The sequence below is a fragment of the Dermacentor andersoni genome, chromosome 10, assembly GCF_023375885.2.
Source record: "Dermacentor andersoni chromosome 10, qqDerAnde1_hic_scaffold, whole genome shotgun sequence".
NCBI lineage: Eukaryota > Metazoa > Arthropoda > Arachnida > Ixodida > Ixodidae > Dermacentor > Dermacentor andersoni.
Window position 1 is genome coordinate 69,065,469 of NC_092823.1, and position 22,299 is coordinate 69,087,767.

A 22,299-nucleotide genomic window follows, 5' to 3' on the forward strand; every position below is an offset into this window, starting at 1 on the left:
TCACTTTTGTCGCTGGATTTGCCGCCCGTGGAACAGCGGTGTGACGCCTACAAGATTGCGGAGATACATCGCCCTGACCTTGTATCGCTTATGCGACACCTACGTGGTTCCCTTGGCGCCTTCTCTACCACAACAGGGCAGCAGGACAGCACGGCTGGCTTAAAGAGCGGCGGATCGACGACCTGGCTTGCAGTTTGGCAGCACTGCATCTTGAGCACACAACTAAATATATATCTGCTTTGCAGCTCGTCACTTTTGTCGCAGGATTTGCCGCCCGTGGAACAGCGGTGTGACGCCTACAAGATTGCGGAGATACAGCGCTCAGGCCTTGTATCGCTTATGCGACACCTACGTGGTTCCCTTGGCGCCTTTTCTACCACAAGAGGGCGGCAGGACAGCACGGCTGGCTTAAAGAGCGGCGGATCGACGACCAGGCTTGCAGTTTGGCAGCACTGTATCTGGAGCACACAACTAATTGTCTTTCTGCTTTGCAGCTGATCGCTTTCGTCGCTCGATTTGCCGCACGTGGAACAGTGGTGTGACGCCTACAAGATTGCAGAGCTACATCGCCTTGGCGTTGTATCGCTTATGCGGCACCTACGTGGTTCCTTTGGCGCCTTCTCTACCACAAGGGGGTAGCAGTACAGCACGGCTGGCTTAAAGAGCGGCGGATCGACGACCAGGCTTGCAGTTCGGCAGCAGTGAATCTGGAGCACTCGACTAAATATCTATCTGCTTTAGAAGTGAGCGCACACATTTTCGATTTCCTTCCGCTCAAATTTATGCACTGCTTCCGCACTACACGAAACTGCAACTGAAACAGTCTAGACTTTAGTCAAGAGTTCGACGAAAGTTCGTCTGGTCAGGTAACATGATGATGAAGAAATTGCGGCCACTGACCAAGTCAAGGTGAAAAAACACACAGAGACGTTTCGGGACCCGTATGGGTCCAAGTGTGACCAAGGAACCCGTACGGGTCCCGAAACGTCTCTGTGTGTTTTTTCACCTTGACTTGGTCAGTGGCCGCAATTTCTTCATCAGTCTAGACTTTACAAGCGTGAAATTGTGCCATAGTCCAGAAACCTCATGTCAAAGAAGCTGTGGACGAATTGCGTGTTGGAATAATTGATGAACTTGGAGAGATAAAAAAAAGTCCAGAAGAGCTAAAAGAACTGAGACAGGAAATTAAGGACTTTGGAGCATTGAAAGAAGTAATCCAGGCGATCGGAAGAGAAAACAAGGTACATAAAGTGCAAAATACTTAGCTGACGCGAAAACTAGAGGAGCTTAAAACATACCAGCCTTCCAACAACTTAGAAATCAAGGGTGTTCCTCTTGATGCTGAGCCAAAACGATTATAAAGAAGATTGGCGATTTTGTAGCGGAGGAAGTGCAAGATTCTGATATTGACGCATGCCATACAGTACCGACAGCGAAACATAACGAAAAAAACATATTCGATTTGTGCGTCGCATCAAAAGGAACGGGTTTCTTCCTAAATCACAAAAGGAAAAAAAAAATACCAGAATGCTTGGCTTTGATGGGAATAGTGCTATATTCTTTATTTAGCATTTAACAAGACAAGGTTACCAAGTGCTGCGAAACAAAGAAAGAATGAGCGTGGTTGGAAATATGCCTGGACCACTGGAGGGAAAGTAATGGCAAGTCGCAATGAAACATTTCCTATTCGGGATATTTTCAGCACTGGTGATATCAGCGAAATATAACCTAATATTTAGCTTTATTTCGTGAGAATAACTTTTATTGGGTTTAAGTCCAGATATGGCTTTGGTCGATAAATCTTTATCATGATTACGTTTCATTTTCAAATATATGTGCGGGTTTAAAAAAACATTTTAATCTTTCATTTAAACACCCGAAGCATAAAAATTAGGCAAGATAAAATTGAATTGCTCAAACATACCAACGCTAACCCGGATGCCCTTCTTTTTACTGAGACATGGTTATCTGATAAGGACTACCACATACGGCTAAAAAATTACAGGCACCACGTACTAAACCGTACCTACGCAAGAGGCGGCGGCCTAGCAGCATGTGTACAAAATGATCTAAACTCGGAAAAATTGCAGATTTCTCCCGAATTAATCACAACTTTGAATGCTTCCCTATTCGCCTTCAAGCTGGACCGTTTTCAGTATGTACAGACCGCCCTGTGGCAACAAAAAAGAATTCTTTTCCTTTAAGGATAAGCTGCTAGCTTATCTCAGTGGCACCGGCAAAATGTTTGCCATACTAGGAGATTTGAACATAGATATGATGGCTGAACGTACAATAACACGAGAATAGAATCATCTGCTATACTCTTACGCAAGCTCGAATATTATAACTTTACCAACACGTGCAACAGCACACAGCCAAACCTTATTAGGTGTCTGTATCGCTAATGTAGATGTTTCGTCTGTGACTGCTGGTGTCATGTCCTCTGATAAAAGTGATCATCTTCCAATCTTCTGTTCTCTGCCTTGCTCGCAGAAATAGAAGCAAAATGCGCCTGCATATTCTTACCACCTCGCCGATACAACGACGCTAGCCTATTTTCGCTCTCTTATTCGTAAAAATAATTGAAATTCTGAACTAATTGAAAGAGACCCAAATAAGGCATACAACTCATTTTTCGATAAAATAATCGCTTGCTGCGACGTAGCCTTCCCACAACATAGTGCTACAAAGCGACCCAAGAAAATTAGAAAGCTTTGGATAGATTTAGTGTTTCTTACAAAAATCAAAAATCAAAACAAAATGTACCATACATTTCCTAAAACACCAGACATGAATCAATGCACCAAATTCAAGGAGCATCGAAACCAAGTAAATTCAGAATTAAAAGCAAAAGAAAAATATTATGAGAACGTGCTCTCGCGCATATATACGAATCCACGAAAAGTTTGACAGGAAATTAGGAAGATATCTGGAGGAAAGGCTAGCCCTCAAGACCAACGAATAGTTTCGGTTAGCGGTACTCTTGCCGGTGAAGAAGCCGTCTCTATGATAAACACTGACTTTGTTCAATGTTGGAGCAACATTTCTGCAGCAGATCCAGAAGAGATAGGGCAACTGTTGTGAAACTGACAGTGCAAAATTCTTTAATGCTATTTCCGGCACCACGAAGCGAAATAGACAGCGTGATAAACAACTTTAGTCAAACAGTGCTGCAGGCCTGAATAAGGTTTTATTATTAATAGACAAGATATATTACAAGGCAATAATATACAGGAGGGGGTCCCCAGGTCAAACACTGTAATGGGACTTCCTTCGACGGTATCATGGCATCCCCTATCAAATTTGTCTTTCATCATCTCTAATGTGTTGGCTCATATTATTAGTAAAATGTTTGAGTCCGGAATTTCTCCTAGCAAACGGAAAATAGGCAGAGTTTGTCCGGTTCATAAAGGTGGTGCTGACCATAGTGTGAACAATTTCCCACCTACAGCATTACTACCTCTTTTATCAAAACTTTTTGAAACTGTTCTAAACGCTTGACTAGAGGGTTTCTTAAGGAAATATGGTACTATTATTACGGCACAATATAGATTTTAAATAAATCATGTGAGGATGTGCTCCTAAATATAAAACATCAAATACTGCAAAATGTGGAAAACCGTTTATACACAGTAGGCCTATTTCTGGACCTGCGTAAGGCGTTGGACAGTATAAATCATGATATACTTGTGTGCAAACTTTATGACTACGGTATAAGTGGTGCAGCATAAGATTTAATTAGGAGTTACTTAACGAATGGTTACCAGTTTGTTTCATATAATCAGGCGACTCCCTCTCTTCTCAAAATACAGACTGGCATTCCACAGGCATCCATACTTTGTCCTGTTATATTTATACTTTATATTAATGACCTTCCTAACGTTTCTTCCTCACCTAATATCATCATGTACGCAGATGATACTAATATTTTATTTGTTACATCTTTCTTGCAATGCTTAGGAAAATAAATAAATAATTATTTAAATTTATTATCTGAATGGCTGTTCATCAACAAACTAAAATTGAATGTCAACAAAACCAAATATATAATATTTAAACCAATAAATTAGCCATTGTCTGTTACTATAACTGTTCTCTTTGCAGCAGAGAGGCTAGAAGAAGAAAAAACTCAAAAGTTTTCGGGGCTATGGTTTCAAGAGAACTTCTCCTCGGACAATCATGCCAATAAGTGAGCAATGATCTTAGCAGAGTAGTGGGCTGTATGTATAATATAGGTGATCTAATACCATTAAGGCTAAACAAAGCAATATACTACGCCCTTTTTTACTCGAAGCAAACTTATTGTGTCTTGATTGGGGAACAACTACAGCAAAAAACCATGAGAAGTTATAAGCTTGCTAAAACGAGTACGCATTTTTGAAAACTATGGCAGGCCGCGTCACTTACCCACACACGATATCTTTCACAAACCCTTGCTGATCCGAGCAAATCAAGCTTTTATTATAAATTACTCTTACCTTTAATATAACACAGGCTCGGTGTTGTCCGCACACCCAATTCACTTCGATACCCATTACGTAATCAAATCAGATAAATACCATTTACGTATACTAGCTACGGACGTCAGGATATAAACTTTCAAATGCAAAGGCTACTAAACATCGTTTAGCAAAAAACTGATTATTGTGCACCTCATTTTCAGCAATGTATAAAAAACCGTGTCATACATAATCAAATTACTTATAGATAACATGCTATTTCACTAAAATTATCTGATGCACTATATACGTATGCTTTAATCTGCGCATTGATGCGAATGTACAAACAAAAATTGAAGCATAAATGTCTTTTGACATAATCATTGAATAATTTACAAATTATCTTCTTTATTTGTATTTTTCTACATCGTAATTACTCGTTCTTGTTATATTTGTACATTTAATGTTATCTTATTTGTACATTGAATGTTTGTACAGTGAATGTTATAGTGTACAATGAATAATCATGTAAGCCGAACGTGCTGAGGAGCAAGAGCCCCTTGTCAGGCCACGTGGCCTTTAGTTCTTGTTGCCTCTTTCTGTAATGAAGAAAAAAATAAACTTCAAGCTTCAAACAACACCATGTGGGCAGACTCGCGATGTGACGCGAGAGGACGTTTAATTGAAAATTTTCTTGTGAACTCTGGTGCGCGGCTCTTCAGCAAGGAGCCAACACATTAAATATTCATCATAATTCATATTCATGACTAGCCTGGCGATTAGCTCAGCTTCAATTTTGTCGGACTTGCAATGATATGCAATCAACAATCCTTATGGAAGTGAGCCCTTCCCTGTAAGGTTAAATACCGTACGCCAACACGAATGCCCCCCCCCCCCCCCCCCCCCACATAATCTCCGGTGGAAACTAGCCTCCGCCGAATGGAGTAATGTTGAGGAATCGACTTACTTATAACGACACGTTATCACCGATTTTAGCATAGATGAAGCAGTAGCGTATTTTACTCATTTTGTACTCGGCGCAGCACAAAAATTTATTCCACAAACACAGTGACTCTCATGCAAAACACGGGTCCTTGTTGGAATGAACATGGGAGACTGGCACGAAAGAAACAAAAAAAAAAGCGTGGGGTTTGCAAGAAGGGCTATTTGGGAGAGGTTTCTCTCGGGCATCACTTCCTACACCCAAGAGTTCAAAGCATGGAATGGCGTATGAAAGCTAAAGAGGCAACAAATCCACCCTTTGCCCTTAGTGCACGACCAAGGGACTACCTTGGAAGAATAGCACAACGCTCTGGGCGAACACTTCGAGCTGTATCAAGCTGCACGCATTACACAATGTCATTCCTCAAGTAGAAACAATTAGCTGAACTTAAAGCACTGGGTCATAGATGGCGTCCGGATGAACCATACAACCCTAATTTTAATATTGCCGAGCTTAAAGCTGCATTGAGCACATGTAGCAGCTCTGCACCGGCAGCTGATATAATGATGCATGACATGATTCGAAAACATTCGCAAGGAGACACACATGACATTGCTGGCAATTTGAAACTACACTTGGGTTGCCGGATACTTGCCATCCTCGTGGAACAACGCTATTGTTATTCCCGTCTTGAAGCTGGGTAAATACCATTCCTTGGCGGCCAGTTATCGCTCGCTAGCTCGTACGAGTTGTCTGTGTTAGTTGTTTCAAAAGATGATTAATTGTAGACTAATACAATTCCTTGAACCGAACAACATGATTGATTGCCATTAATGTGGCTTCAGAGACAGGTGGTCCACGACTGATTATTTTTTGCGCGCTGAAGGAAATATCCCAGATGCCTTTGCACATAAACAGTTCATCTTATTGATATTCCTCGATATGGAGAAGGCGTATGACATGACTTGCGAATACCGGATCTTGCGAGACTTGTCGGGAATGGGTATTCGTGGAAATATGTTGAACATACAAGAAAGCTCTTTGACCAAACACACTTTCCGCGTGAAAATCGGCAATGTATTGTCGCAACCTTTTATACAAGAAATTGGTGTACACCAAGTAGGGGTGCTTGGCTGCGCGGTGTTTATTGTGATGCGCACGCTACGTGCATAATTACCGCCAGCCATTTTTTTTTGTTTACGCACATGACATACAAGTACGTTTCAAATTCTGCAACCTTGCAGTCTGTGAGGCAAGTACAACCAGGTTTGAACAAAGTGTCCGAATGGGCAGACGAAAACGGATTTAAAGTGAACCCCAACAAAAGTCCTTGTGTGCTTTTCACTAGAAACAAAGGGCTCATTGCAGATCCCAATATAGAAATGTATGGTCAGCAAATACCTGTGAACAAAGATCACAAGTTCTTAGGCATTTTAGTTGACTCTAAACTAACTTTTAGTGCACCCATAAACTATCTCGAGCTGAAGTGCTTAAACACAATGAACTTACTGAAAGTTTTATCCCACACAACATGGGGCAGCGATAAGAAGTGCTCAATGAACATTTACAAGATCCTGATTCGATCACGATTGGACTGTGGTGCTGTGATCTCCCATTCTGCCGCCCCGAGTACGCTAAAATGCTAGATCCGGTCCACCAACTAAGCTTCCGACTGGCCACTGGCCCTTTCATAACAAGTCCCATTGAGAGTCTATATGCAGAATTAAATGATCACTACATCTGCAGAGAACGTGCATCAGCCAACCATATTTTCTGAAGGTTGACTCTAATCATCAACATGCGTGTTTTAATACCGTTAACGATATGACATATGCTAAACTCTATCGTAATGGTCCCCCTGTAAGACAAGCCTTTTCACTGCGTGTGAGGGAGCTCAGGGATGAAATGGATGTCCCACTCCTCAAACATTGCCCAATGCCTCCAGCTAGGTTGCTACCTACTTGGGAGTGGCAGCTGATACAATGTGATATATCTTTACTGCAAGTTACAAAGCATGCGAGAGATAGTAAAATCCAGATGCATTTCCTAGAAATCCTGTACAAGCACTCCTACACGGAGTTCTACACATATGCATCGAAGTCACATGACGGGGCGTCCTATGTAACTGTCGGACCATCCTTCTCGGAATCTGTTGTACTGCATCCGAAAACAAATATCTTTACGGCTGAAGGCTACGCACTATTGTCGGCTGTGAAGCATATAAGGAAATAAAAACTCTAAAAATCGGTGATATATACGGATACCCTATGGGTTGTGAAGGCATTGATGTCATTCTGTAAGCACAAAAATCCAGTAAAGAATCAACTTTATTCCGTATACATCTAACTAAGATGTGATTATAAGCTGGGTGCCTGGCCATAGGTGCATCGAGGCTAACGTTCTAGCGGACCAGATGGCCACATCAATTGCATCACATGCTGTTAATCCTACTTCTGTTGTCATTTCCACAGATCTGAAACCTTTCGAACGAAAGAAACTGCGAAACCACTGGCAACGCATGTGGGACGCAGAAAGAAATAACAAACTGCATGTGATTAAGCCACAGTTAGGTTTTTGCCCTCCGCAACAAAATCACTGCGAACAGATGTCCTATTCTGTCGTCTCGGAATAGGGCACACTTTGGAACCCATTATTTTCTATTTACTGGAAATGAACCTCCAACCTTTGTTTGATGTGGTGAAAGGCTGAGCGTCCTCCATATGCATGCTCCTAGACTGTCGGGAAGCCGAAGCTGAGAGAGAGAAACATTTTCCTATTGCATACTGGTTTACATCCCTCATCACCCGGTTGTTTCTTGGTAAGAAACCGATTTTAACAGCAAGGCGGTCCTCGGTTTAAGTGGTGATATCTTACATGTTATAAGTCCCATAAATTCGTAGAGCATCCTCGTTCCAGAGGATCCCACTGCGATAATTGTTTTGCAATAGCGCTTGATTCCAGGTCCTTGTGTTTCAAGGGCTCTGTTACGGCATTAGTTCTTTTTCAAAATTTTATCCTAGGACCTATTTTAACGAATTGTAATTTTTTCTCAATGTACATTTCGTGTCCTTGGCACGCTTCCTAGTCATCGTCATAGTTTTATTACGTGTAGCTATTACGCATTTTACAGTCACCATCTTTTAGGGCTCTTTACAACCCAGTCACATTCATTGCTCATAGTTTATCGCTTCACTTTGTGCTCATTATGACTGGCCTGGCGCTCTTTGGTCGTACTTGGCCATTGCGCCGCAATACACTTTATGCATAATCGTCTTTTTCGTCAGACAACGGAGACGCCGGTAGTCGACTCAGAACCCCTAGGCTCATCTTAGCGAGGACGATTTACGCAACCCAAGGGCTACAGGAATCTTGAAAGACGTCTTTCACTTGCATGCTGTCGACCTTCTGATCGATGATCGTGCGATTCAGCAGGAGGTCGGCCAGCAAGAGGAGAAACGAAGCGCTCGGCGGTAGCGCAGTCAACAGTTACACCTCACTGTTTGAGGAAATCGAAGCAAAGAAATAGATTGTGAGAGAATTTAGCGAGAATTGCATGTTCGGCTCGATATATGTCATGGGAGAAATAGACGTTCGCGGTGCACACTCCTTTATGTCGGAGCAACTCTGCGCTCGCAACACAAAATGCATGAGCTCTATAGCAGCGAAGCATCAGTTTTCGGCCTAGCCGGGTTTCGAACTTCAGACTAATAACGGAGGCACTACCTCTATCGACTAAAGCCAACCTAGTAACACTGTCCACTCGACCACGAAAATTATAATCACACATGGTACCTGGCGATGCCATAGGGGCGGGTAGCTGAAGATAACTGACGAGATCACGTGTATTGGTTCTGCCTCCTAGTTTTGAGGCAGCGGTGGTGTGGGACCTCGTCGCGCCGACGGGGACCAGCACACGCCTGAAGGCAGCGGCCTCAAGCTCCGCACAGAAGCTGGTGAGCCACACGGTAACTCCAATGATGAAATACGGTCCCAATACGGTCCCAATGATGAAATATGGGTCTGGAACAGTCGTCAAAACGAGCTATACCACTACACTGTCCAAGTGAAAGGCTTATCGTTGCGCAGCAATAAACGCAGAGGGTATGCAGCATCGGCAGATTTGTGCACCAAACGTCGGAAGAGCAAAGACGCGAGAAACTTCTCAGCTCGCGATGTGAGGGCGGCTATTAAAATCGCTAACTGCAGTGACCTTTTGGGGATGTAGTCACCCATCGTGCTTTTTCACTGTACGTCAAAAAAACTAGCGCCTTTCTTTGGGCAAAGTGATGTTTTCTGGGATCAGTATAAGGTCAGCGTGTTGTACGCACGCCAAAAGAACACCAAGTCAATGTTTGTGCTCCTGAAATGTGCGGCCAAAGATGACGACGTCGTCAAGGTATCAAAAACGGATCTCCCATTTCAGGCGGACGGTACCATTGAGCCGTTATGTCCATTCCCTGATGGACGGCGCGGAGACTCCTGGCTGGGCGGCCTCCAAGGTCATGCTGGACAATGAAGCTGAGCGTACCAGGAAAGCCCAACCTGAAAGAAGCGCGAGTCCCGACGCTACAAACCGAAAGAAAAGAGTGCATGCAGAACCAACCTACCCACGAGAATACCTGAACGTTTCAAAGGACGAATACGATACCAAGGGGCAAGAGAAGAGTCAGTAAGTAATTTCTTCAACTTGAATCCTCTTGTGACACAGCATAAAAACACCAACAATATGGCTACACAAATAATACGCTGGAACGTTAGAGGTCTTATCGACAACCTTAATGACATCAAAGAACACTTACACAAATATAACCCAAAGCTCCTGTGTGTTCAGGAGACTCGCCTTAAATGTACGCAAACAAACTTTCTCCATCAGTACACCATCTACCGTAAAGACCGCAACGAGGCGAATACCTCCTCTGGCGGTGCAGCGATAGTTGTGGACATATCCGTAGCTCATCATCATATCGCCTTTCAGGCGCCCCTTCAGGCAGGGTTAATTCGGGCAATTATTCTAAGTAAATTGATCACTGTATATTGCATATATATATATATATATATAATATGTGCAACATACAGTGTTGCATATATATACATACCCCTAATTATCAGCTCGGAAAAAGCGATTTTTATAATCTGATTCTATAACCTATAACCTACGAGCTTCCAGATTCCTACATACTGGTGGGCGATTTTAATGCCTACATTAGTTGCAATTCGGCAGCAGTGCATCTTGACCACACAAATAAATATCTATCTGCTTTGCAGTTGATCACTTTTGTCGCTGGATTTGCCGCCCGTGGAACAGCGGTGTGACGCCTACAAGATTGCGGAGATACATCGCCCTGACCTTGTATCGCTTATGCGACACCTACGTGGTTCCCTTGGCGCCTTCTCTACCACAACAGGGCAGCAGGACAGCACGGCTGGCTTAAAGAGCGGCGGATCGACGACCTGGCTTGCAGTTTGGCAGCACTGCATCTTGAGCACACAACTAAATATATATCTGCTTTGCAGCTCGTCACTTTTGTCGCAGGATTTGCCGCCCGTGGAACAGCGGTGTGACGCCTACAAGATTGCGGAGATACAGCGCTCAGGCCTTGTATCGCTTATGCGACACCTACGTGGTTCCCTTGGCGCCTTTTCTACCACAAGAGGGCGGCAGGACAGCACGGCTGGCTTAAAGAGCGGCGGATCGACGACCAGGCTTGCAGTTTGGCAGCACTGTATCTGGAGCACACAACTAATTGTCTTTCTGCTTTGCAGCTGATCGCTTTCGTCGCTCGATTTGCCGCACGTGGAACAGTGGTGTGACGCCTACAAGATTGCAGAGCTACATCGCCTTGGCGTTGTATCGCTTATGCGGCACCTACGTGGTTCCTTTGGCGCCTTCTCTACCACAAGGGGGTAGCAGTACAGCACGGCTGGCTTAAAGAGCGGCGGATCGACGACCAGGCTTGCAGTTCGGCAGCAGTGAATCTGGAGCACTCGACTAAATATCTATCTGCTTTAGAAGTGAGCGCACACATTTTCGATTTCCTTCCGCTCAAATTTATGCACTGCTTCCGCACTACACGAAACTGCAACTGAAACAGTCTAGACTTTAGTCAAGAGTTCGACGAAAGTTCGTCTGGTCAGGTAACATGATGATGAAGAAATTGCGGCCACTGACCAAGTCAAGGTGAAAAAACACACAGAGACGTTTCGGGACCCGTACGGGTCCAAGTGTGACCAAGGAACCCGTACGGGTCCCGAAACGTCTCTGTGTGTTTTTTCACCTTGACTTGGTCAGTGGCCGCAATTTCTTCATCAGTCTAGACTTTACAAGCGTGAAATTGTGCCATAGTCCAGAAACCTCATGTCAAAGAAGCTGTGGACGAATTGCGTGTTGGAATAATTGATGAACTTGGAGAGATAAAAAAAAGTCCAGAAGAGCTAAAAGAACTGAGACAGGAAATTAAGGACTTTGGAGCATTGAAAGAAGTAATCCAGGCGATCGGAAGAGAAAACAAGGTACATAAAGTGCAAAATACTTAGCTGACGCGAAAACTAGAGGAGCTTAAAACATACCAGCCTTCCAACAACTTAGAAATCAAGGGTGTTCCTCTTGATGCTGAGCCAAAACGATTATAAAGAAGATTGGCGATTTTGTAGCGGAGGAAGTGCAAGATTCTGATATTGACGCATGCCATACAGTACCGACAGCGAAACATAACGAAAAAAACATATTCGATTTGTGCGTCGCATCAAAAGGAACGGGTTTCTTCCTAAATCACAAAAGGAAAAAAAAATACCAGAATGCTTGGCTTTGATGGGAATAGTGCTATATTCTTTATTTAGCATTTAACAAGACAAGGTTACCAAGTGCTGCGAAACAAAGAAAGAATGAGCGTGGTTGGAAATATGCCTGGACCACTGGAGGGAAAGTAATGGCAAGTCGCAATGAAACATTTCCTATTCGGGATATTTTCAGCACTGGTGATATCAGCGAAATATAACCTAATATTTAGCTTTATTTCGTGAGAATAACTTTTATTGGGTTTAAGTCCAGATATGGCTTTGGTCGATAAATCTTTATCATGATTACGTTTCATTTTCAAATATATGTGCGGGTTTAAAAAAACATTTTAATCTTTCATTTAAACACCCGAAGCATAAAAATTAGGCAAGATAAAATTGAATTGCTCAAACATACCAACGCTAACCCGGATGCCCTTCTTTTTACTGAGACATGGTTATCTGATAAGGACTACCACATACGGCTAAAAAATTACAGGCACCACGTACTAAACCGTACCTACGCAAGAGGCGGCGGCCTAGCAGCATGTGTACAAAATGATCTAAACTCGGAAAAATTGCAGATTTCTCCCGAATTAATCACAACTTTGAATGCTTCCCTATTCGCCTTCAAGCTGGACCGTTTTCAGTATGTACAGACCGCCCTGTGGCAACAAAAAAGAATTCTTTTCCTTTAAGGATAAGCTGCTAGCTTATCTCAGTGGCACCGGCAAAATGTTTGCCATACTAGGAGATTTGAACATAGATATGATGGCTGAACGTACAATAACACGAGAATAGAATCATCTGCTATACTCTTACGCAAGCTCGAATATTATAACTTTACCAACACGTGCAACAGCACACAGCCAAACCTTATTAGGTGTCTGTATCGCTAATGTAGATGTTTCGTCTGTGACTGCTGGTGTCATGTCCTCTGATAAAAGTGATCATCTTCCAATCTTCTGTTCTCTGCCTTGCTCGCAGAAATAGAAGCAAAATGCGCCTGCATATTCTTACCACCTCGCCGATACAACGACGCTAGCCTATTTTCGCTCTCTTATTCGTAAAAATAATTGAAATTCTGAACTAATTGAAAGAGACCCAAATAAGGCATACAACTCATTTTTCGATAAAATAATCGCTTGCTGCGACGTAGCCTTCCCACAACATAGTGCTACAAAGCGACCCAAGAAAATTAGAAAGCTTTGGATAGATTTAGTGTTTCTTACAAAAATCAAAAATCAAAACAAAATGTACCATACATTTAATAAAACACCAAACATGAATCAATGCACCAAATTCAAGGAGCATCGAAACCAAGTAAATTCAGAATTAAAAGCAAAAGAAAAATATTATGAGAACGTGCTCTCGCGCATATATACGAATCCACGAAAAGTTTGACAGGAAATTAGGAAGATATCTGGAGGAAAGGCTAGCCCTCAAGACCAACGAATAGTTTCGGTTAGCGGTACTCTTGCCGGTGAAGAAGCCGTCTCTATGATAAACACTGACTTTGTTCAATGTTGGAGCAACATTTCTGCAGCAGATCCAGAAGAGATAGGGCAACTGTTGTGAAACTGACAGTGCAAAATTCTTTAATGCTATTTCCGGCACCACGAAGCGAAATAGACAGCGTGATAAACAACTTTAGTCAAACAGTGCTGCAGGTCTGAATAAGGTTTTATTATTAATAGACAAGATATATTACAAGGCAATAATATACAGGAGGGGGTCCCCAGGTCAAACACTGTAATGGGACTTCCTTCGACGGTATCATGGCATCCCCTATCAAATTTGTCTTTCATCATCTCTAATGTGTTGGCTCATATTATTAGTAAAATGTTTGAGTCCGGAATTTCTCCTAGCAAACGGAAAATAGGCAGAGTTTGTCCGGTTCATAAAGGTGGTGCTGACCATAGTGTGAACAATTTCCCACCTACAGCATTACTACCTCTTTTATCAAAACTTTTTGAAACTGTTCTAAACGCTTGACTAGAGGGTTTCTTAAGGAAATATGGTACTATTATTACGGCACAATATAGATTTTAAATAAATCATGTGAGGATGTGCTCCTAAATATAAAACATCAAATACTGCAAAATGTGGAAAACCGTTTATACACAGTAGGCCTATTTCTGGACCTGCGTAAGGCGTTGGACAGTATAAATCATGATATACTTGTGTGCAAACTTTATGACTACGGTATAAGTGGTGCAGCATAAGATTTAATTAGGAGTTACTTAACGAATGGTTACCAGTTTGTTTCATATAATCAGGCGACTCCCTCTCTTCTCAAAATACAGACTGGCATTCCACAGGCATCCATACTTTGTCCTGTTATATTTATACTTTATATTAATGACCTTCCTAACGTTTCTTCCTCACCTAATATCATCATGTACGCAGATGTTACTAATATTTTATTTGTTACATCTTTCTTGCAATGCTTAGGAAAATAAATAAATAATTATTTAAATTTATTATCTGAATGGCTGTTCATCAACAAACTAAAATTGAATGTCAACAAAACCAAATATATAATATTTAAACCAATAAATTAGCCATTGTCTGTTACTATAACTGTTCTCTTTGCAGCAGAGAGGCTAGAAGAAGAAAAAACTCAAAAGTTTTCGGGGCTATGGTTTCAAGAGAACTTCTCCTCGGACAATCATGCCAATAAGTGAGCAATGATCTTAGCAGAGTAGTGGGCTGTATGTATAATATAGGTGATCTAATACCATTAAGGCTAAACAAAGCAATATACTACGCCCTTTTTTACTCGAAGCAAACTTATTGTGTCTTGATTGGGGAACAACTACAGCAAAAAACCATGAGAAGTTATAAGCTTGCTAAAACGAGTACGCATTTTTGAAAACTATGGCAGGCCGCGTCACTTACCCACACACGATATCTTTCACAAACCCTTGCTGATCCGAGCAAATCAAGTTTTTATTATAAATTACTCTTACCTATAATATAACACAGGCTCGGTGTTGTCCGCACACCCAATTCACTTCGATACCCATTACGTAATCAAATCAGATAAATACCATTTACGTATACTAGCTACGGACGTCAGGATATAAACTTTCAAATGCAAAGGCTACTAAACATCGTTTAGCAAAAAACTGATTATTGTGCACCTCATTTTCAGCAATGTATAAAAAACCGTGTCATACACAATCAAATTACTTATAGATAACATGCTATTTCACTAAAATTATCTGATGCACTATATACGTATGCTTTAATCTGCGCATTGATGCGAATGTACAAACAAAAATTGAAGCATAAATGTCTTTTGACATAATCATTGAATAATTTACAAATTATCTTCTTTATTTGTATTTTTCTACATCGTAATTACTCGTTCTTGTTATATTTGTACATTTAATGTTATCTTATTTGTACATTGAATGTTTGTACAGTGAATGTTATAGTGTACAATGAATAATCATGTAAGCCGAACGTGCTGAGGAGCAAGAGCTCCTGTCAGGCCACGTGGCCTTTAGTTCTTGTTGCCTCTTTCTGTAATGAAGAAAGAAATAAACTTCAAGCTTCAAACAACACCATGTGGGCAGACTCGCGATGTGACGCGAGAGGACGTTTAATTGAAAATTTTCTTGTGAACTCTGGTGCGCGGCTCTTCAGCAAGGAGTCAACACATTAAATATTCATCATAATTCATATTCATGATTAGCCTGGCGATTAGCTCAGCTTCAATTTTGTCGGACTTGCAATGATATGCAATCAACAATCCTTATGGAAGTGAGCCCTTCCCTGTAAGGTTAAATACCGTACGCCAACACGAATGCCCCCTCCCCCCCCCCCCCCCACATAATCTCCGGTGGAAACTAGCCTCCGCCGAATGGAGTAATGTTGAGGAATCGACTTACTTATAACGACACGTTATCACCGATTTTAGCATAGATGAAGCAGTAGCGTATTTTACTCATTTTGTACTCGGCGCAGCACAAAAATTTATTCCACAAACACAGTGACTCTCATGCAAAACACGGGTCCTTGTTGGAATGAACATGGGAGACTGGCACGAAAGAAACAAAAAAAAAAGCGTGGGGTTTGCAAGAAGGGCTATTTGGGAGAGGTTTCTCTCGGGCATCACTTCCTACACCCAAGAGTTCAAAGCATGGAATGGCGTATGAAAGCTAAAGAGGCAACAAATCCACCCTTTGCCCTTAGTGCACGACCAAGGGACTACCTTGGAAGAATAGCACAACGCTCTGGGCGAACACTTTGAGCTGTATCAAGCTGCACGCATTACACAATGTCATTCCTCAAGTAGAAACAATTAGCTGAACTTAAAGCACTGGGTCATAGATGGCGTCCGGATGAACCATACAACCCTAATTTTAATATTGCCGAGCTTAAAGCTGCATTGAGCACATGTAGCAGCTCTGCACCGGCAGCTGATATAATGATGCATGACATGATTCGAAAACATTCGCAAGGAGACACACATGACATTGCTGGCAATTTGAAACTACACTTGGGTTGCCGGATACTTGCCATCCTCGTGGAACAACGCTATTGTTATTCCCGTCTTGAAGCTGGGTAAATACCATTCCTTGGCGGCCAGTTATCGCTCGCTAGCTCGTACGAGTTGTCTGTGTTAGTTGTTTCAAAAGATGATTAATTGTAGACTAATACAATTCCTTGAACCGAACAACATGATTGATTGCCATTAATGTGGCTTCAGAGACAGGTGGTCCACGACTGATTATTTTTTGCGCGCTGAAGGAAATATCCCAGATGCCTTTGCACATAAACAGTTCATCTTATTGATATTCCTCGATATGGAGAAGGCGTATGACATGACTTGCGAATACCGGATCTTGCGAGACTTGTCGGGAATGGGTATTCGTGGAAATATGTTGAACATACAAGAAAGCTCTTTGACCAAACACACTTTCCGCGTGAAAATCGGCAATGTATTGTCGCAACCTTTTATACAAGAAATTGGTGTACACCAAGTAGGGGTGCTTGGCTGTGCGGTGTTTATTGTGATGCGCACGCTACGTGCATAATTACCGCCAGCCATTTTTTTTTTCTGTTTACGCACATGACATACAAGTACATTTCAAATTCTGCAACCTTGCAGTCTGTGAGGCAAGTACAACCAGGTTTGAACAAAGTGTCCGAATGGGCAGACGAAAACGGATTTAAAGTGAACCCCAACAAAAGTCCGTGTGTGCTTTTCACTAGAAACAAAGGGCTCATTGCAGATCCCAATATAGAAATGTATGGTCAGCAAATACCTGTGAACAAAGATCACAAGTTCTTAGGCATTTTAGTTGACTCTAAACTAACTTTTAGTGCACCCATAAGCTATCTCGAGCTGAAGTGCTTAAACACAATGAACTTACTGAAAGTTTTATCCCACACAACATGGGGCAGCGATAAGAAGTGCTCAATGAACATTTACAAGATCCTGATTCGATCACGATTGGACTGTGGTGCTGTGATCTCCCATTCTGCCGCCCCGAGTACGCTAAAATGCTAGATCCGGTCCACCAACTAAGCTTCCGACTGGCCACTGGCCCTTTCATAACAAGTCCCATTGAGAGTCTAATGCAGAATTAAATGATCACTACATCTGCAGAGAACGTGCATCAGCCAACCATATTTTCTGAAAGTTGACTCTAATCATCAACATGCGTGTTTTAATACCGTTAACGATATGACATATGCTAAACTCTATCGTAATGGTCCCCCTGTAAGACAACCCTTTTCACTGCGTGTGAGGGAGCTCAGGGATGAAATGGATGTCCCACTCCTCAAACATTGCCCAATGCCTCCAGCTAGGTTGCTACCTACTTGGGAGTGGCAGCTGATACAATGTGATATATCTTTACTGCAAGTTACAAAGCATGCGAGAGATAGTAAAATCCAGATGCATTTCCTAGAAATCCTGTACAAGCACTCCTACACGGAGTTCTACACATATGCATCGAAGTCACATGACGGGGCGTCCTATGTAACTGTCGGACCATCCTTCTCGGAATCTGTTGTACTGCATCCGAAAACAAATATCTTTACGGCTGAAGGCTACGCACTATTGTCGGCTGTGAAGCATATAAGGAAATAAAAACTCTAAAAATCGGTGATATATACGGATACCCTATGGGTTGTGAAGGCATTGATGTCATTCTGTAAGCACAAAAATCCAGTAAAGAATCAACTTTATTCCGTATACATCTAACTAAGATGTGATTATAAGCTGGGTGCCTGGCCATAGGTGCATCGAGGCTAACGTTCTAGCGGACCAGATGGCCACATCAATTGCATCACATGCTGTTAATCCTACTTCTGTTGTCATTTCCACAGATCTGAAACCTTTCGAACGAAAGAAACTGCGAAACCACTGGCAACGCATGTGGGACGCAGAAAGAAATAAAAAACTGCATGTGATTAAGCCACAGTTAGGTTTTTGCCCTCCGCAACAAAATCACTGCGAACAGATGTCCTATTCTGTCGTCTCGGAATAGGGCACACTTTGGAACCCATTATTTTCTATTTACTGGAAATGAACCTCCAACCTTTGTTTGATGTGGTGAAAGGCTGAGCGTCCTCCATATGCATGCTCCTAGACTGTCGGGAAGCCGAAGCTGAGAGTGAGAAACATTTTCCTATTGCATACTGGTTTACATCCCTCATCACCCGGTTGTTTCTTGGTAAGAAACCGATTTTAACAGCAAGGCGGTCCTCGGTTTAAGTGGTGATATCTTACATGTTATAAGTCCCATAAATTCGTAGAGCATCCTCGTTCCAGAGGATCCCACTGCGATAATTGTTTTGCAATAGCGCTTGATTCCAGGTCCTTGTGTTTCAAGGGCTCTGTTACGGCATTAGTTCTTTTTCAAAATTTTATCCTAGGACCTATTTTAACGAATTGTAATTTTTTCTCAATGTACATTTCGTGTCCTTGGCACGCTTCCTAGTCATCGTCATAGTTTTATTACGTGTAGCTATTACGCATTTTACAGTCACCATCTTTTAGGGCTCTTTACAACCCAGTCACATTCATTGCTCATAGTTTATCGCTTCACTTTGTGCTCATTATGACTGGCCTGGCGCTCTTTGGTCGTACTTGGCCATTGCGCCGCAATACACTTTATGCATAATCGTCTTTTTCGTCAGACAACGGAGACGCCGGTAGTCGACTCAGAACCCCTAGGCTCATCTTAGCGAGGACGATTTACGCAACCCAAGGGCTACAGGAATCTTGAAAGACGTCTTTCACTTGCATGCTGTCGACCTTCTGATCGATGATCGTGCGATTCAGCAGGAGGTCGGCCAGCAAGAGGAGAAACGAAGCGCTCGGCGGTAGCGCAGTCAACAGTTACACCTCACTGTTTGAGGAAATCGAAGCAAAGAAATAGATTGTGAGAGAATTTAGCGAGAATTGCATGTTCGGCTCGATATATGTCATGGGAGAAATAGACGTTCGCGGTGCACACTCCTTTATGTCGGAGCAACTCTGCGCTCGCAACACAAAATGCATGAGCTCTATAGCAGCGAAGCATCAGTTTTCGGCCTAGCCGGGTTTCGAACTTCAGACTAATAACGGAGGCACTACCTCTATCGACTAAAGCCAACCTAGTAACACTGTCCACTCGACCACGAAAATTATAATCACACATGGTACCTGGCGATGCCATAGGGGCGGGTAGCTGAAGATAACTGACGAGATCACGTGTATTGGTTCTGCCTCCTAGTTTTGAGGCAGCGGTGGTGTGGGACCTCGTCGCGCCGATGGGGACCAGCACACGCCTGAAGGCAGCGGCCTCAAGCTCCGCACAGAAGCTGGTGAGCCACACGGTAACTCCAATGATGAAATACGGTCCCAATACGGTCCCAATGATGAAATATGGGTCTGGAACAGTCGTCAAAACGAGCTATACCACTACACTGTCCAAGTGAAAGGCTTATCGTTGCGCAGCAATAAACGCAGAGGGTATGCAGCATCGGCAGATTTGTGCACCAAACGTCGGAAGAGCAAAGACGCGAGAAACTTCTCAGCTCGCGATGTGAGGGCGGCTATTAAAATCGCTAACTGCAGTGACCTTTTGGGGATGTAGTCACCCATCGTGCTTTTTCACTGTACGTCAAAAAAACTAGCGCCTTTCTTTGGGCAAAGTGATGTTTTCTGGGATCAGTATAAGGTCAGCGTGTTGTACGCACGCCAAAAGAACACCAAGTCAATGTTTGTGCTCCTGAAATGTGCGGCCAAAGATGACGACGTCGTCAAGGTATCAAAAACGGATCTCCCATTTCAGGCGGACGGTACCATTGAGCCGTTATGTCCATTCCCTGATGGACGGCGCGGAGACTCCTGGCTGGGCGGCCTCCAAGGTCATGCTGGACAATGAAGCTGAGCGTACCAGGAAAGCCCAACCTGAAAGAAGCGCGAGTCCCGACGCTACAAACCGAAAGAAAAGAGTGCATGCAGAACCAACCTACCCACGAGAATACCTGAACGTTTCAAAGGACGAATACGATACCAAGGGGCAAGAGAAGAGTCAGTAAGTAATTTCTTCAACTTGAATCCTCTTGTGACACAGCATAAAAACACCAACAATATGGCTACACAAATAATACGCTGGAACGTTAGAGGTCTTATCGACAACCTTAATGACATCAAAGAACACTTACACAAATATAACCCAAAGCTCCTGTGTGTTCAGGAGACTCGCCTTAAATGTACGCAAACAAACTTTCTCCATCAGTACACCATCTACCGTAAAGACCGCAACGAGGCGAATACCTCCTCTGGCGGTGCAGCGATAGTTGTGGACATATCCGTAGCTCATCATCATATCGCCTTTCAGGCGCCCCTTCAGGCAGGGTTAATTAGGGCAATTCTTCAAAGTAACTTGATCACTGTATATTGCATATATATATATATATATATATAATATGTGCAACATACAGTGTTGCATATATATACATACCCCTAATTATCAGCTCGGAAAAAGCGATTTTTATAATCTGATTCTATAACCTATAACCTACGAGCTTCCAGATTCCTACATACTGGTGGGCGATTTTAATGCCTACATTAGTTGCAATTCGGCAGCAGTGCATCTTGACCACACAAATAAATATCTATCGGCTTTGCAGTTGATCACTTTTGTCGCTGGATTTGCCGCCCGTGGAACAGCGGTGTGACGCCTACAAGATTGCGGAGATACATCGCCCTGACCTTGTATCGCTTATGCGACACCTACGTGGTTCCCTTGGCGCCTTCTCTACCACAACAGGGCAGCAGGACAGCACGGCTGGCTTAAAGAGCGGCGGATCGACGACCTGGCTTGCAGTTTGGCAGCACTGCATCTTGAGCACACAACTAAATATATATCTGCTTTGCAGCTCGTCACTTTTGTCGCAGGATTTGCCGCCCGTGGAACAGCGGTGTGACGCCTACAAGATTGCGGAGATACAGCGCTCAGGCCTTGTATCGCTTATGCGACACCTACGTGGTTCCCTTGGCGCCTTTTCTACCACAAGAGGGCGGCAGGACAGCACGGCTGGCTTAAAGAGCGGCGGATCGACGACCAGGCTTGCAGTTTGGCAGCACTGTATCTGGAGCACACAACTAATTATCTTTCTGCTTTGCCGCTGATCGCTTTCGTCGCTCGATTTGCCGCACGTGGAACAGTGGTGTGACGCCTACAAGATTGCAGAGCTACATCGCCTTGGCGTTGTATCGCTTATGCGGCACCTACGTGGTTCCTTTGGCGCCTTCTCTACCACAAGGGGGTAGCAGTACAGCACGGCTGGCTTAAAGAGCGGCGGATCGACGACCAGGCTTGCAGTTCGGCAGCAGTGAATCTGGAGCACTCGACTAAATATCTATCTGCTTTAGAAGTGAGCGCACACATTTTCGATTTCCTTCCGCTCAAATTTATGCACTGCTTCCGCACTACACGAAACTGCAACTGAAACAGTCTAGACTTTAGTGAAGAGTTCGACGAAAGTTCGTCTGGTCAGGTAACATGATGATGAAGAAATTGCGGCCACTGACCAAGTCAAGGTGAAAAAACACACAGAGACGTTTCGGGACCCGTACGGGTCCAAGTGTGACCAAGGAACCCGTACGGGTCCCGAAACGTCTCTGTG

At 43.1% G+C, this 22,299-nt stretch overlaps 1 protein-coding gene across 3 annotated transcripts in view; it reads left to right on the forward strand.

The window, feature by feature from the left end:
• LOC126544016 (uncharacterized) overlaps nt 1–22,299 on the forward strand; it is a 169,015-nt gene that overhangs the window by 58,331 nt on the left and 88,385 nt on the right. For all 3 annotated transcript variants that reach the window (XM_050191192.3, XM_055062447.2, XM_055062448.2), the window contains exons 4-5: nt 9,806–10,051; nt 20,457–20,702. In XM_050191192.3, the coding sequence (XP_050047149.2) occupies nt 9,806–10,051; nt 20,457–20,702 (492 nt within the window). The remainder of the gene's footprint in view (nt 1–9,805; nt 10,052–20,456; nt 20,703–22,299) is intronic.